This window comes from Zootoca vivipara, chromosome 4 (genome assembly GCF_963506605.1).
Source record: "Zootoca vivipara chromosome 4, rZooViv1.1, whole genome shotgun sequence".
Lineage (NCBI taxonomy): Eukaryota > Metazoa > Chordata > Lepidosauria > Squamata > Lacertidae > Zootoca > Zootoca vivipara.
This window is the reverse complement of record NC_083279.1, coordinates 42,686,620-42,704,618: the sequence shown is the minus strand read 5'-3', so window position 1 is coordinate 42,704,618 and position 17,999 is coordinate 42,686,620. Positions and strand designations below refer to the sequence as shown.

The 17,999-nt window shown below is 38.9% G+C and overlaps 1 protein-coding gene across 12 annotated transcripts in view; it reads left to right on the top strand.

Annotated features, from left to right (window-relative positions):
• DMD (dystrophin) overlaps positions 1-17,999 on the top strand; it is a 1,020,507-nt gene that overhangs the window by 947,185 nt on the left and 55,323 nt on the right. For all 12 annotated transcript variants that reach the window (XM_035114377.2, XM_035114375.2, XM_035114388.2 and 9 more), the window contains 2 exons: positions 11,094-11,168; positions 17,360-17,561. In XM_035114377.2, the coding sequence (XP_034970268.2) occupies positions 11,094-11,168; positions 17,360-17,561 (277 nt within the window). The remainder of the gene's footprint in view (positions 1-11,093; positions 11,169-17,359; positions 17,562-17,999) is intronic.

Below are 17,999 nucleotides of genomic sequence, written 5' to 3'. Positions count from 1 at the left end.
AGCTTTTGAATTCAGTAAAAACATGATCTATTTTTGGCATACAGAACATGGGATTACAGATGTTTATATTTCCATTTTAGCTAGGAATGATAGAACTTTAAATTTTGTATCTGTGATGTATGGGAAGGGATTTTTGAATATTTTTGATGCTTCAAAAATAAGCAGCCCTGTCAGAAATACAGTAGAACAGAGTAAAATTAGTATACTAGGCACAGTATACCAGTAATACTTTCTATAAATTGAAAAATTCAAAATCAATCCATTTACTCTTGGGCAGAATCTTTAATGTGTATTCAGTCTTTCTCTTTGCCTTGAGTTGGAATGGACAATAATAATATGATGTTTCTGAAGCCCTTTAAGATTTTCTAATTTGTATAAAAAGTTAAAACTAAAAGTACATTTTATTTGCATGTTTATTATCTATTTTATCTCTTGCTCTAACATGAACATACCAGGATGAAATCTGGTTTCTTGCTTGAAGTAATGCTCATAGTTTAAGAAGGCTTAACTGCCCTTTTACAGGCTTGGTAGTGATATAAAAATGGTATCCATTGGTTTTAGAAGAATGTAGTCATGCCTTATACAGCATCACAAGCCCATGCAGAAGTTTTCTTCTTTCCTCTTGAAGTTATAAATCTAATATGCAGAAAATCAAATAATTTTTCCAAATAATGTATCTTTCCCCCACATAAAATAACTTTTCATATAGCAAGCTTTTCTGTTAAGGAGAATATATTCCCCATTTCTCCCTGTTCTATCATTTTTTTATGTGATCATCTTTATAGGTTCACTTTTTGGTTTGTTTCCCCCCATGATGTATTTCAGCTTTTGATTTTCTATAACACCATGGTTGAGCACCACACTCTGTTTCAATGACAGATTGTGGTTTGCTTTTGTTTTTTAATGATTTTGCAAGAAGATAACCCTGCACACTTTTTTTTGTTTATTTTCATATCTGGATTTAAGAGGTAATAACTAGTGAAAAACATCTACACATCCTGCTTTGTTCATAAGATCAATAACAGAAAGATACTTTTAAAAATAGTGGAGTATGATTATGGAAAGACATTGTGAAGATTAGGTTAATTTCTCCACCAACCGTTTTCCATGTCAGCCACAGTGCTGGAGCAGATTGTCTCCTCTTGAGGTTTCTCAACTCAATTCCTCTGGCTTTTACATACTGCATTTTGCAGACCCAGATGCAGACTCAGTGGAAGTCCTGCAGCAGGATTTCTATGCATGTCTTACAGGAGGTTTAAATAAAACTTTTAGAGTTTTTGTTGGACATTTTATGGGAGAACAGTGGAACAGTTATTTCTTAATAGAGCAAGGTGCAAAAAAATTCCTAAATGTTGTGATTTTGCTTTGACAAACTATGGTTGTTTTTTATTCTCTTCCCCACCCCTTTTAAGAAACATATTTTGTGTTCTGTAAGTTTTGGGTTTTTTTGTGGTCATTGGACCTTAAATAATATCCAATATTTGATTAGTTTAACTGTTGCTTACAATCCTTATGCCAGCCTTACAGACTATTGCAAGTATTTACCAGCCTTTAAGAAACTTTATTTACTTGCTTCTGCAGCAGAAAAGGCATTCACTTGCTAAATGTGACTTTTCTCTCTGGTTCTTTAAAACTAAAAAAGAATACTGTGAATTCAGAGGTACAGAATGATTCTGAATGTGTGTGTGTGTGTGTGTGTGTGTGTGTGTGTGTGTGTAGAGTTGGAGAGAGAGAGAGAGAATAGGGTAACCATTTTCCACAACATCATAAGAGAATGGAGGACTAGACACAATTTGCATATACTAAGTTATATGCATAGATACAAGTCCAGAAATAATTTATTACTCCACTTTATCCACTTAATCCTGTCTCTAAAGGTAAAGGGGCACCTGACCATCAGGTCCAGTCGTGTCCGACTCTGGGGTTGTGGCGCTCATCTCGCTCTATAGGCCAAGGGAGCCGGTGTTTGTCCGCAGACAGCTTCCGGGTCATGTGGCCAGCATGACAAAGCTGCTTCTGGCGTACTAGAACAGCACATGGAAATGCCGTTTACCTTCCCGCCAGAGTGGTCCCTATTTATCTACTTGCCCTTTGATGTGCTTTCGAACTGCTAGGTGGGCAAGAGCTGGGACCGAGCAACAGGAGCTCACCCCGTTGCAGGGATTCAGACCGCTGACCTTCTGATCAGCAAGTCCTAGACTCTGTGGTTTAACCCACAGCGCCACATGGGTCCTAATACTGTCTCTACTTTTGTGTTTATATGACTGTACTAAGGGCCAGCGAGGAGGAAAGCAGTTGGGGATTTATATGCAGAAGGAGGTGCATTGAAGAAAAGTAATTTCTCTAATTCAAGAGCATCAGATATAAGACTCTTGGAGTCCCCCGTTGGGTCCATTGCACTCCTACCAAACTTCACACAATTCAGTTCTTTTCAGGGCAAAAAAGTCACAAATGACAGGCTGGTGTAGTTATTTCACAAGATGAACCGCAGTTGAAATAGCCTCAGCTTGCATTTAAATTGCCTTATGACAAGCTTCCAACAAGTTTTGTCCTTGCATTGAGGAAGTGAAACAGGCAGACATTGAAAGCAGATCCTCTTTCAAAAGCTTTATTTCTTTCCGGTCCTTGCAGTGTTGTCCTGCCTCAGATATGGTACCAGAAATTAAATGCTTGCAATAGGTGGTACCGTGGGCATCCAAGGCCAGTCCTAGGCTTTTGTGGTCCCTTGGCCTTTTCCAGTGTTAGAAACTGAGATATGAAAACTAGGAGCTAAATGGCACCTTAAACTTACTGGTAGGTTATGGGCAAAACAAATGGAATGTCCAGGCACGCTTTTTTAATAACAAGAATACAAAGCTGAAAATGAATGAACTGCAGCTAAAATATTATGTTCATTTTTCACATGGTCTAGTCCTTCCCCTGCCCACCCCCTAATATTCTTAAGAGGGTCTCTTCTCCAGTCTTCAGAGAGTAGCTGGAAGTGGGGATGCAGAAAAAGGCCCTCTTTTCCTTCCACTTCAGTTTTAATCTGGAATCTTAGGTGCAGTACTGTGTCCAGAGCTCAGAAACTGCTTGTGCTAATGAAATTCCCTGTTTACAAAATGCACCTAGATTACAATGGGAGTTTTGAACACTGGCCTTTTCTCTTTCCTCTGAAATTATACCCCACCCCTTTCTGGATCTTACTGTAGAACTACCATCACTTACGGTAATAAAGAGGTGGGCAGACTTCAGCTTATGTGATTTACTTTGTTTTTTACCAGAGACATGAGATCTACCAAGCAGAGCCTGTTGCAAAGGGGATATATTTAGAATTAAAAAAATTCTGAGTCCAGGAATTTGTTTTGCATACCAGAACTGATTTGGGCTCCCATGCTGCTGGGAGTTGTAGTTCAACAACATATTGAATGCACTGCATTGGTATCCCTGGCTCAAGGCACAAAAATGTCAGTATTTGTAGCAAGACAGCTACAGATAGAAGTTCCTGTATGCAGCATAATAGGGACATTTTTACATAGGGACAAGGGTTAAAAAGGTGCTGAAACCTGTTGGGCCTAGGACAGGTGTCCCCAAACTAAGCCTGGGGGCCAGATGTGGCCCAATCACCTTCTAAATCCGGCCCGCAGATGGTCTGGGAATCAGCATGTTTTTACATGAGTAGAATGTGTCATTTTATTTAAAATGCATCTCTGAGTTATTTGTGGGGCATAGGAATTCGTTCATTTTTTTTCTTTTCCAAAATATAGTCCGGCCCTCCACAAGGTTTGAGGGACAGTGGACTGGCCCCCTGCTGAAAAGGTTTGCTGACCCCTGGCCTAGGAGGTATGTGGTGTGTGAGAGAGGGAAGTTGTAAATAGTATGTAGAGTGTGTTTGTGAGAGTGCCCAGGTAACCGACAGCATAATTCTGGCTGTGCGGCATGACGCGGCGTGTCATGGCATGGCATGGTGATTGGGGCAGCACAGAGGTTCTAAATAAAAGTTCTAGAAAAGTTCTAGGAAAAGCTCTGATCCTAACCATGTCTATTCAACAGTGGTATTATTGAATTCCATGGGGCTTACTTCCATGTCAGTGGAATTAGGATTGCAGCCAACAAATAGTAATAGGGTGGTGGGAGAAAAATGCAATCAGAGATTCTGGCGATGGCAGCAGCTATGAATTAGGCTGTGGGTGAACTGGACACCTGAAAGAAACCAGGCAGAGGAAGGTCAGGGTCAGGGTCAGGGTCAGCCTAAAGACCCTAGGACTTATGCTTGTGGAGCAGGGCTTCCCCCCTCTTCTCGCCCATGCATCTCCTTCAAAATTGTCTCCTGAGGGGTCAGGAGAACCCCCCAAATAGCATGCTGGGGGGCGGAGAGGGGGGTTGTTCTGTCTAGCAAGCTGAAATTCTTCCCCGGGAGGGTGGGGGTGGGTGTCATAGAGCAACTCTGAATTCCACTCAGTGTTTTCAGTATTTGTCTACCTATGTTTCACAGTCTCTGTGTTGATCCTGTGTTGTGTGACATCTCAGAGTTGCTTAAAAATATTTATCCTGCCTATCTATTTACATGCAACATGAGCATGTCTTCACTGTTGTATTTAGCAAGGCAAGATTGTGAGTTGTCTGCCACTAGTCAGGGTCTGAAGTGGGATTTTAAAAATGGAACTGTTCTTCCCGAACCTGGAAGGTAATGCACCTTTTCAAATCAAATTCTGAGTCTTATTTTGAAATCTGTCAAACCCCCAATAGCTCCATTTGATGTGTGACCCATAATTGGGTAACATTTTTTTTTTAGTACTGCTGAGCCATGTCAGTAATGGTGGGCAGCATGCAAGAGGGGGGAATATAGAGAACCATACTTGTCCACCGATGAAACAGGAAAAAAGTAACAAGTTTAGTGTGGGGACAGGGGAATTAGTTGACTGGAAGACAGAACTTGAGGGACAGTTTAAGTTTGCCCTGGTTGTTGTTGTTTTTTTTTAAAAAAAAAAACCCAATATGAATAATTGTTGCAGTTGTAGTGATATATATATATATATATATATATATATATATATATATATATATATAAAATTTGCCTGAAACATTTTTAGTACATAATAAATAAATAAACGTGACCTTCTCCAAAACTGCAAGAGAGATCATTCTCTTCATGCTCTCTGCGGGTTATGCTGCTTCCTGATTTTTTGTAGTCATCTTTTTTATAATCTGGTTATATACTAGATGATGAAAATCACTAGAAGTGATTTTCTTTTCCTACAAGATTTAAACTGCAAAATAACAAAGCACACTTTCATGGACAACATATTATTCCCCTCCCCCAAAACACAGCTACAAGACAACATATTTAATCCCAATTCCCAAGCCATGGCTAAAATGTCTGACATCTATAGGGCATTGTCATCTCTTTTCCTTACATGCTTGAGGGAATGTTGATTGGTTCAAGCATTCCAATAGCACATAAATCACACTATTACTTATTTCATTATCTCAGTTCAAACTTCCTAGTATTGACACTGAAAGCCAAATAATTTCAATCAAAATTATTATTATTTTAAATAAGTAATCTTAACACGTGTTAAATTATTGCCAGTGATCTTAAGCATGGATAAGTACCACTGAATTGTAAACTGTTTTCAAACTACATCTGCACCATAGCTCTGTGGTAATGTCTCAGTAAAATGTGTACTGTTGTGTTTTAATGATATTTTAGCAATATCCACCTCAGCATTTTAAGTTAACGAAAGAGTATGTTTCCTCCAGGTAAACTAGTGTTGTTTTAAATGGTAATTGTAGCAGCTGGATGCAGTCAGCTCTTGTTACCTATTTGGATTCTCTCTGAATTCACCAGTGTAAAATAGTAAAGGCAACTCACAGTTCTTAACTTGAAGCATGATGCTTTTTCGTTTATATTTCCAGAATCTATTGCTTTATCATCTGTGACTGTAAACCTTATGTGTAAAAAGAAAGTGGGGAGAATAAAGACATAAATAGGTCGCAGTCACTGCAAACAAACATGACACATCTCTTACATGATACATTTTTGAAACTACGTATCAGAAGCTTGTATCAAAAGCTGCAATACATTGGCCATAAACTGGCACGGAGAACAGTTGTGGTAGTTGAATGAACAGTTTCTCTTTTAGATTGTTTTGGCGTTCAAAATCGTGTCTATATTATTCTGCAATATGGCTTTCTGGGTCATAGAATCATATTTGGAAGGTACCCCCAAGGTCATCTAGTCCACCCCCTGCAATGCAGGAATATGTGGATATGTGTTTCTGGATCTAGTGCAATTTATTCAAGAAATACTCAAATACTAAGCTGGCACCCCATTAAATATCCTACCTCTGGTATGTATGCTTGCCAATTCTTTTGTAAGTGGGGGAAAAAAGACCACCATTCACTTTTGTATGTTAATACATTTATAAATATATTCATAGTCTAAAATTGTTCAAAGTTCTGTTTTTGGAATAAACTTCTAAAGAACTGACAACAAATATTAAAATGAGCAAGAAGAAAGTCTGATAGCATGACGTGCTTTATTTGATATCAAAACTGTATATAATAACTAAAAGTAACTAAAAATACTGAGTTTGATAAACTAACCTCAAAGACAGACAGTTGCTGTTTTCATTTGGAGTTTTTTACCCTGAAAATTACCGAGTAATTTAACAGGACACCCTGAAATCACTGCAGTTGAGTAAGGATTTATTAGTAGAAAGTGAGGTGTGCAGCTGAATGCTGCTGCCCTGAACCATGTCTGCACTTACACTGATGTTGGTTTATGAAAACTTAATCTTGACTCCAAACCCGGGATTTGAAATTCTTGTTTGAAACTCAAATCCCTGTTTACAAGAATATCCTGGTAAAATTTTGAAGTTTATATCCCAACAGGCATGGCTCATAGAATCCTTACATTGTTCATTGTTGCAGCCCTGCATTAACCATTAGGGTGGGTCATAAAAAACTTTTTTTGGAAAATGTTTCCTCCCTTGATCTTATATCAGGCGTATGGTATAAACATAGTCAAATTTCAAATTTGGGACAAATCGGTTAATATTTAGACCCTGCTCCTACAGATTGAAACTTTGCCTCACTACGAGTGATGAAAACATAGGAATTTGACTCATTTATTCTCAGTATGCTAAATTGTGAACTAATAAACATAATTTTTAGGTTTTATGTAGAGCAATAATAGTTGCATACTATTATTTTCTGCAATATTTATTTATTTAAGATAAAACATGTTGATAATTTACATGAAAAATGGTTTTGAACAAATTATATGGAACAATTAAGCAAATAGTGTACTAAACAGGTAAACATAAACAACTCATTTGATGTTCATAGAACCAGTTGTGTTGAGCAGCAGGTTTCCTGTTCACTTAAAGCAGAGGTGGGGAACCCTTTTCAGCCTGAGGACTGCATTTCCTCATAGATAGCCTTCCCAGGGGGACATTTGAATTGTGGGAGGGGATAGATGCAAAACTAAGCAGAGCAGTGGGTGTGACTCTTACCATTGTTGAGTAGGCTGCATTGCAGCCATACAAAAATCTGACATTCTAGGCATACATACACACTTCTCCCCATCCTGCATCCAAGCAAGTTAGAACTTGCAGGAGACATTGCAACCAGCCAAAAGAATTCAAGGGTGCAGAGCTAGGACTGTTAAGGAGGTGTAGCAAGATGTCTATGTTGAATATATTTTTTAAAAAAAGCATTGTGTATGTACTGTAGTTTCAGTTTCCAAAGAGTAATCCTTTCATGTACTATGTGAAGTTCTTGAGAAAATAACTATTCCTAATCGTGGGGTTGAAATTTAAATGCACCTTCTGCAGCAGGGCTGGCTCAAGACATTTTGTGGCCAGAGGTGAATGACAAGGTGGTCCTCTTTCCCATGGCATGTGCAGATGCCAATTGGACTGTAGTTTAACCTTACTCTAATGCTAGTAAAGGAGCTGTATCTTCCACTGCTCTTGAAGGCTAGCACAGGGGTGCAGGGCAGGCTGCATGGCACTCACAGCTCTGGCCACTCCCTGTGCTTTAGCATCTGCTGCCTGAGGCAGATGCCTCACTTTGCCTCTTCTTAGAGCTGGCCCTGTTCCATAGCTGCCAAGTTATCCCTTTTTTAAAGGGATTTTCCCTTATGCTGAATAGGCTTCCTCGCGAGAAAAGGGAAAACTTGGCAGCTATGCCCTGTTCTGCAGGTAGAAATAGGCATGTGTTTATTGTTTTAGCTACCATGAACAATATGACTTGGTGGTGGTCAGGCGAGGAGCAAACAGAAGTAGAAGTGCAGCATTAGAACCAGCCAGCAAAATGTCACCACATATGTAACAAACCACCATTAAAAACATGTACTAAAAGGCTTGACAGCAGAAGTGTTTATTTTAATCCGATTTTATGGGGAGCGAGCAAATCTGGATTAAACAAGTATAAATTATAGGCTGGAATTTTGATGATAACAGGGTGTGGATGGTGAAAAATATATGTATGTGAGCAGAATTGATTTCAGAATAAACTCCTGTCTGGAAGCACTCTTCGTTACAAGTGTTTTGAAGAGAGTGACATGATATTATGTTTTACTGTATTGGGGTGGTTGGGTTCAGGAGTAGGTTACTCTCTAGGAGACTGATAATATTGATAATTCCTATATTTAAAAATTCTTAAAACCAGCCTAATTTCAATCATGTGTATGGACCAAGCATGCAGCTTCATTGCTACAGCTTCTTATGTTGTGAGCAAGCCTCAGGCATTTATGAAAGGGTGCCTTTCTGCTGCATAATTCAAACACTATCAAATTAACTAATTTTACTTGCAACTTCTATTTATAAAAGAGATCCAAATTGAGAGTGTTTGTTAAGAAAAACATTTAATTGAAAAATGCTAATGGAGGGGGGGAAGTGGACAGAGGTTGGGGGTTGTTACACTGTAGCTGCATGTAGCAAAGAGCTATGAGGGGCAGCTGCACTGTGGGGAGAAAGGTCTCCAGAAGAACTGGCGAATGGAGGAAAAGAAAGGGATGGGGTAGGTGAACGTGGCGCTTTTACATGCTGTAGTATCCATGTAAGGGTATTATTCAAATATGCCAACTAATTGCTGTTTTTGTATAAAGTTTTACTGAGTTTAGCTCTCCTCCTAACATTATCATTTACATTACTTAAAGAGCATTGAAATGCCTTTTTTTCTTTCACCAGATGCTATTTATATGTTAATCTGTATTATCTCACTTCTCTTTCTCATTTGTAACATAGTATTCTTGCTTCTTCCCTCTGTCCTTAATTAAAGCATTCTTTTTTCTTTTTCTTTTTTACACATCCGCACAATGAAATTGCAGTCACAGTGCCTTGGCAAAAGAGTTCTTTATTAATTTGCTTTCATGATAGATTTATTGTCTATGGGATTGTTTAAGTACCATAGTTTATTCTAAGCCACATGAAGGTTTGTGAGGCACTTTCTATTATGGTGAGGCAGATCTGGCAGGAAGGAACAATGCCGGAACAATACACTAATGAGCAGCCTATTTAAAAGGTGCATGGAAATCTGTAACAGAAATACAGCAGATACATAATGAAGGCTAGTAGTATTAACAAGATGAGGTATTTTAGCAGACATTCAAAATGAATACTCCAAAAGCTGCAGTCTAGATATTGTGATGCTTATCTATTTGACAGCTAAATGGTGATATGAAGTGTGTTTTTTGCTACTCCTTTTTTATTTTTTTTTAAAGGTGGGCAGGAGAGTACTGTATCTCTGGGTGCTGAACTCTTTCATGGGAGTTTTCTGCACTTCCCAGAATATTTACCAGACATAATAAATAGGATGGAGGGAAAGTCTGAAGAGACCTATGAAGTGAAAAGAACATTTTTGTGTGTGTGGTGCCTAATCAGGATTGATGTGCAAGGCTTTCTTCTTTGTGAATGCTAGTGTCAGGTGTGATGGTGCAACTTCAAAGGCTAGCAGCTTTTATTCTCTGCTCTGTCCCTATGAAAAGAACCAGTGTCTACAAGGCAAGGAGAAACATGCACCAGATCTAGAGGCACATGTTTGTATATGTTTCGGCACATTCATCCCTAATATGCAAGATGAGGCTGCATTCAAAAGTGGGCTGTAGCACAGAGGCATGGTGGTAACAAAAGCCCACCTAACTGCATTCCACCCCATGCTGAAGCATAAGGAGCTCAATGGCTTTATTTCGGAGCTTATATATTTGTTTGTTGTTTTTAAATGGAAGTGGGAGGAATAAATATTTTAATAAGGCTGTTGTGGTGCTTCTGTTCTCAACCCATCTTTACTTGGGTGAGATCCCATTCTGTCCCTGTTCATTGTAACTTCAAAGGGGCATCTTAACTGCTCAGTTATTAAGTGAAGCGAAATGGTAGGCTTGGGTGGAACAAAAGTAGGTGAAAATGGCGCTGGCCTTGGCTCTTTATAAAGCTGCATTGTTCTCTGGTGCATCACAGGATTTAGTTCCTACATGCAAACCCTGGCAGAAGTCCCTCCCCCCCCCTTCTCTGTGTCTATCTTTTTTCCTCCCTTAAGTCCTTCTCTTTTTCCCTTTTCAAGTACTCATTACAAGAAGCCTGCGGATCCCAAGCTGAAGGGGGGGGGGGATTTCCTAATTCATATCTTTAAAGTAGCAACACTTTAATCTTGCAATAGTACTATGCATCATTTTGGCCATAATCCAGCCAAACCAAAAAACATTTTAATCCCATGAATTTCAATAGGAAAAAGTTTAGGCGCTTAAATCTCCCTTGAAATCACTGACACAGCACAATCTTATACATGTCCACTGAGAATTGAACCATGTTGAGTTCAGTGGGACTTGCTCCTAGGTAAGTAGATATATATTAAGGTTTGCAGCCTTAATGGTACTTAACTTTGGCTGGTTTCTGCCCTTTATGTGTGAAGCATATCACATGAGAGCAGGGTTGTTAATATTAAGAATAGCCTTTTTGCGGTTACTGGTTTAATTCCTCACATTTAAAATGAAGAAAATATTTTAAGTAAATCTTTAGTTTATCTTTTCACCAAATACTGTGCCATTGCATCAATTATGAAATAATTGATTTTCTCTCATCCTCCTTTTTCTTTCATTCACCTCTTAGCTGACTTGAACAATGTTAGATTCTCAGCATACAGAACTGCTATGAAGCTCCGAAGACTACAGAAAGCTCTTTGTTGTGAGTATTTTATTCAACTTTCATTTTTTGTGTATGTACTTCAGAAACATACACTTCAAAAATTGTGATAAGTATGCTTGAGTCCTGTCAGGGAAAAGGTAGGGTATAAAATAAATATATAATAATAATAATAATAATAATAATAATAATAATAATAATAATAATAATAATATAATGCTTCATTGTTAGTTTCCCCCATATTGTTCCGCCACCCCTTATACTGTTCATTTTGAGGTTGTACCCAGACTATGACTCTAAGAAATACCGGCACCATTGTTTAAGCAGGAGTTTTGGGAAAGAAATAAAATAAAATAATACATATATCCACCTTTTCCTGAAAGGAATGCAAGGTGGAATACATGATTCTCCCTCTCTCCATTTTATCACCTCAACAATTCTGTGAGGTAGGTCAGGGAAATCTTTTTAAATAAAAACAACAGGGGAATGTTATGAGCCTCAGTGAAATTTTCCCTTAATTTGGATATGGAAACATTTTAAAAGCATGTTGCACACCATAGTTTCTTTTATTTTTTCCATTTGAAAATTGTTTTCAGTTTACTTGTTAAACTTGACAGTTTTGGGTTCTGTTCGGGTATATATTGAGGGTATAGTTGAAAACCCTCTGAATCATAGATCTTGCTTCTGGAAATGCATATGTTCTAAGAAATGTCTGGTTGCTAGCATCATTATTTGAAAATATGCAAAAAGCATACACATAAATACATGGCTTTCAGGAGGAAGACCAGAGATTTAAAAAAGACTTTAAAATAAACAGAATAACATCATCAGAATGAAATAAAAGCTTCCCCCCTTTCAATTATATGCAGGGGCTTTTTTTCAGCTTTTTCCCGGCACCTCTCAGGTGGGCACCATTGCCATTCTAAGAGGATGAGGGAAGTGTTCATGGTGAGTTCCGGCACCTATTTTTTCTAGAAAAATAGCACTGCATATGAAAGCCAAAATGCACAGTAATAGTAATAATAATGAAGAATTTCTAACTAGACTGTGGGCTTTGAAACTAACTGAAGGTTCATGATAACTGTTAATGAATGTTGGTATTTCTGTACTTTCATTGTCATCTAGAGGGTGGTATCCAAAGCTGTCTGTGTGTGAATGGAATGGACTCCCACTTGTAAAATGGACTCCCACTTCAGCTTCCCCTCTTCCCTCACAGCACCCCTGATGCTCCCTCAAAAGGGACTCCAGAGAATTGGGTGACCATCTAGAGGGTGCTTGGGGAGCTGCAGTAGGGAAGAGGGGCAACTGAAGTCCCATTATGTGAGTGGAAGTCTGTTTGTGCAACACTGAAGGCTACAGTAAGCTTTTAAAGCAAAACCTTTTTCTGAATTTTGGTATCCCATATTGTTATGAATCTGTGGCCGTAAGACTTAATTAAGGTTGGGTTGTTGGAACTGGGAAATAGCCAAACTCATGTGTATTTAAGGTGGTCCCAAGTGTGTGTGGGGGGGGACGCGGGTGGCACTGTGGGTTAAACCACAGCACCTAGGGCTTGGCGATCAGAAGGTCGGCGGTTCGAATCCCCGTTGCGGGGTGAGCTCCCGTTGCTCGGTCGCAGCTCCTGCCAACCTAGCAGTTCGAAAGCATGTCAAAGTTCAAGGAGATAAATAGGCACCGCTACAGCGGGAAGGTAAATGGCGTTTCCATGCACTGCTCTGGTTTGCCAGAAGTGGCTTTGTCATGCTGGCCACATGACCTGAAAGCTGTACGCCGGCTCCCTCGGCCAGTAAAGTGAGATGAACACCGCAACCCCAGAGTCGGTCACAACGGGACCTAATGGTCAGGGGCCCCTTCACCCCTTTACCTTTAAGTGTGTGTGAGGGTGCAGTAAGAGGTGTGGTGGGCCCATAGGTAACTTTTTTATTAGCATATGTGAAAGCTAATTAAAGCAGGCAGATATTTTAAGTTTTGACCCTTCCTTAGGAAATTCACATAAGTTAGGTGCTAATTAAGTCAGACAAGCTTCCCTGAGATGATAGCCTGGTGAGCTGATAAGTCATTAGGAAGTACAGAGCTCAAAGGGACTCTGTGGATAAGAGTGTAGGGTTTAGAGTGGCAGGGAGGAGTTAAGGAATAGAGTTACTAAGCAGTGGGATGGAGAAGGAGTAAAAACAAAAACAAAAAACAGGATGCTGGTGTCTGTTTTGAACCCAATGCTTTGGCTATGGGCTCTTGGAATGTAATGCTGCAGATCCCTCTATTGGATTCAGTTGTATATATGCGTCAATAAACCATGTATCATAAAGACACCACAAGCTCTGTTGTGCCTCATTGAAGGGGAACACAGACCTGGTACTCCTGGAATCTTAACACAGCTCAGAGATTGGGATGATGTGTAAAAATATAACCACTCCATTATCATGGAAGGGGCTATGCAAAAGCAACCATTTTACATAGGTGTAGAAATAGGGGGGGCTGATGCAGCTGATTATAGTATTAACTGAGGCAGTTCTGAATGCAGTATGTTTCACTGGCAAGTGTAAATATGTCCTGGTGGTATGCTGTGGCATGTCATATATAAATTATTGTAAAAAAAAAAGTGAGTCTGTGGAAATGTAAAGCTGTACAAATTATGTGCTTTATTTAAAATGTATATGTGTGTGTTTCATACCAGTCCTCCTTCAAGCAGTTGTAAGAACTTTACAGCATAATTTGTCTTCACTTACAAGTTTAATTAGGGCCAAGTCAGGTTTTTACCATTCCGGATGTTCTTATTAAACATGCATTGCCACCTCTGCTAAATACCTAAGCCAATTGTTCATGCCTGCTTCAAAGGGAGTTGTTTGATATGGCTGGCTAACAATGTTTGCTCTCCAAGGAATTATACTTCCGAAGTAAGAAGCACAAAGCTAGGGTTGCCATATTTTGAAGAGCAGAAAAGAGGACACATTTGCCAACTTCTACTTTTAACTACTTTTACTACTTTTAATTCTCATTTTAAATACCCCTCTTATATGTAGGCTATAGAAGCTTTGATATATTGCTAGTAGCAATGTCCTTAACTTTCAACAACAAATACTTTTAATCCAAATTCATTGCTGTAAATGAATTTCCAGTAGCATAATTGATTTAATCTTGAATTGTTGATATAGGGAAAGGAAGAAAGATACAATATTCCTTAAAAAGTTAGGAGTATTAATTAAAAAGAACACTTGTTTACTTGAGATTATTGCTGTAATCCTATACACACCTGGAAATAAGCCCCATTGAACTCATTGGGGCTTACTTTTACATGGACATGTAGAGGATTGCACTGCAAGACTGTAGTTTTATTTGCACTTACTTGGAAGTAAAACCTATTAAACTCACTGGAAATTAGAAGAAAGTATGCATAAAATACTGCTGCTATTTATATTTAAATTAATTAAAGCCACCAGGCTTTAATTGCTCTAGGCAACAAATAAAAACATTTAAAAATAAATAAATTCCAGTTTCTGTTCTCTATCAAAAAGTTTGGGGTGGGAATATATAATTGCATGTTAACATTAAATGAAATTTGAACAACTTGTCAAATGAGTTTCAGGGATGTTACCACAAATGATTTTTTTTTAAATTAAACGAATTGTATCCAGCCTTTTCCAGTAGAGCTTAAGGCAGCTAATAGCAATAAAATTTAAATCATCATAACTTTAATTTAGAATTAGATATCTCTAATGGGTTGTGGTTAGAGTAAACCCATTAAAACCAATAGGATTTAAGTTAATCATGTTCTCAGAGTATGACAATACATTAAGCCCACAATTTATACTGGGGTTCTATTCTAGGGATCATGCCTAAAGCCAAAATCACATATAATCAAACCCTTTCAGTTCAGTGGTGGGTGAGATTACCAAAGTCATTTTTCCAGAACCCTGACCCCTTTGATATTTTTGCCACACACGTAAAGCTAAATACACACAAGTTAAATGTGCATAAGTTAAAATCTTACTGTGCATTATTTATAAGATAATGAGTTGGATGCAGCCTTAGGCTGCCTTCTCCCAGCCCAGCCGGGCCTCAGAGAGTGGAGTGGACCACTGCATCTATAGCCCTGCCATGTATGGTTGCCAGGGCAGATAGATTGCTTTGCCAGTCTAGACCTGGTTCAGCAATTGGGTATGAATCAGGCCTAATGCTATCACACAACTGAAGCAGGGCTGGCTTTGCCCCACATCCTTCCTGCCTCTGGAAAGCCCTATTTATGGTTTTTGTGCTGGCCTGGTGAGGGGATTCTCTACTTCTGCATGTTCACACATGTGGTGGGCAGAAGGGGGAAGTTCACAACAGAAGGCAGAGCTCCATAGTGGCATCACTCCAAAGGCAACAGCAGCAGGAGGTAAACAGAGGCTGACAAGAAACTTCTGCCTAATCCATATGCCCTTGCCCCAATCTGACACAAAGGGGATTTGGATTGCTCAGCCAGTCATACTACTGCAATCCTGAAGTCTGCACACCTGCAGTATAGTACATAGCAATAGCCTGGGTATGGGGGGGGAGGTTGGGGGGAAGTGCAACAGATTACAATAACCAGTCACTGTTATCATCTGGCCATGATTCAGAAGATTCTTTTGTGTGGGTGTAAAGGGTCCTACATGTTTGTGGAGCTTTCTGTCACCTTGCACAGAAGGCCATCAAACACATGAATGATGGTGGGTTGGGACTAGGGTAGTAACCACTTGCATGCATTGAAAGTCACATTTACACTAGGCCTACTGTAGGATTCTTCCACGCAATCTCATACCTTCCATTTCTTCAAGGTATGGTTTTCACAGAGAGAGCCTACACACATTCAGGAATTGTAAATTCATGGAGATTCGGATGTCAGACTAGTGGATTCGGTTTGAACACCCTACCATGCATTAATTTGTATGGTAAATGACCATTTGCACGGGGCTTGTCTAGCTTCTGCTCTTGTGTATTCCACAACTAGTATGGCAATATGCTCAAGAGCTGCCATATCAACTGTGGGAGTTGTGTCAGTGAAAACTACAAGAATGCCTCAGTTGTGTTTGTTGTTAGTTGCCTTATACAGAAAAAAAGGTTAATTGTCATTAGGGCCCCTAAATTTGTTCAACCACAGTGCAAAAGTACCACTTAAAATATTTTTAAATTAAGTTCATCCAACCAATCCAAACTGGGAAGGGAATTCATTTTTTAAAAAAGTTCAGAGTTAAGACACTGGAAAGCGCACTTTTAAAATATGATATAAAGGTGGAGAGATGCAAAATTGAAGAGTCTCTGACCCTTTGTCCACTGCTGTAAGTTTAACTGTGCTCTGCCACTGAAAATAGTTATATCTATTTTCTCTATATTTAAAAGTGTCCAATTACGCTAAACAGTATAGCACAGGCATCCCCAAACCTCTGCCCTCCATATGTTTTGGACTACAATTCCCATCTTCCCTGACCACTGGCCCTGATCATGGGAGTTGTAGGCCAAAACATATGGAGGGCCGCAGTTTGGGGATGCCTGTTATAGCATAATACCTTATTATGCATGCTTCTGTGAAAGAGGGGTTTTATAATGTTTGGAAGAGGTACAGAGTTCTGATCGAAGAGTACAGTTGTGTTGTAGTTCAGTAATTCTCTGAAGAAAAATGTATTTTCAACACTACTGCTTAGTAGATATGCTAGTGGTGTTTCATGCAAGTTGAAAACAATAACAAAAAAATCATTAACCACTTTCAAGGCACTGTCATTTATTGGCATGGAAAACTTTTCCGAAAGAGAATAACCTCTGTTTATTTGTAGGTGCATATACAATTAGACTGCCACCCATTACTTGAGGAGTTCACTTCATTATCATTTATTCATTCTCTCAGAAGAGCTGAACACTCAGCCTTAAGCTCCATGTTAAAAAGTATTTTACTGCATTTCCAATTTGGCGAATAAATTTGTATTAAAGGATCTTTGCCTTATCCCAGGGGATGAAGCTGATAAACAGACTGTGGCTCGACAAGAAGCATTTTTTAGACAAGTAACAAGTTATGCCATTGAACTAGAATTAGATCATACCTATATAGAGAAAAGCCATTAGTGACTGTATAATACTAAAAATGAAATATGAAAGCTACATTTTAAAGCTAATACACTAATGGTCAAGTCCAACACACACAGCTAGATAATTAATTTGTCTTGATTGTCACAGATTAAGGCTGCTTTTTATTAGGATTGTTGTTTTTATTCCTTGTACAGTGGATCTCCTGAGTCTGTCTGCTGCATGTGATGCCTTGGACCAGCACAACCTCAAACAGAATGACCAACCAATGGATATACTTCAGATCATCAACTGCTTGACTACCATTTATGATCGACTCGAACAAGAGCACAATAACCTAGTCAACGTCCCTCTCTGCGTGGACATGTGCCTCAACTGGCTTTTGAATGTTTATGACACGTATGTGCGGGTAGACTTCAGTGACACTTCTTATAATGAACTTTTGTTCTTGCTAGAAAAATGAATGGCTCAGAGCTGGCAAGCTGGTGATCAGAGTGCAAGTTTAATACAAGCTAATAGCTTTAAGGCTATTCAGCAAATACTTTGGTTAGTTTTGAAGCCCTGTGCAGTTCTGTTATGAAATATAAAACTGGGAAATGACAGATTTAAATAGAAAGTCCTATATAATTGGGGTCAGCTTCTGTCTCATTTGTTAAATCAACTAGTAGGCCCTTCAGGGTTTTTGTTTGTTTGTTTGTTTGTTTGTTTTTGGTCTGGTATATCCTATCATCCCCACTCCCCAGAGGATTTACCATGGCATGGTTAAAACTGTCTTTTTTCAAGAGAAGCCACATCACATAAAAAGCTGTTTTATGGGCAAATAAAATATTGTCAGTT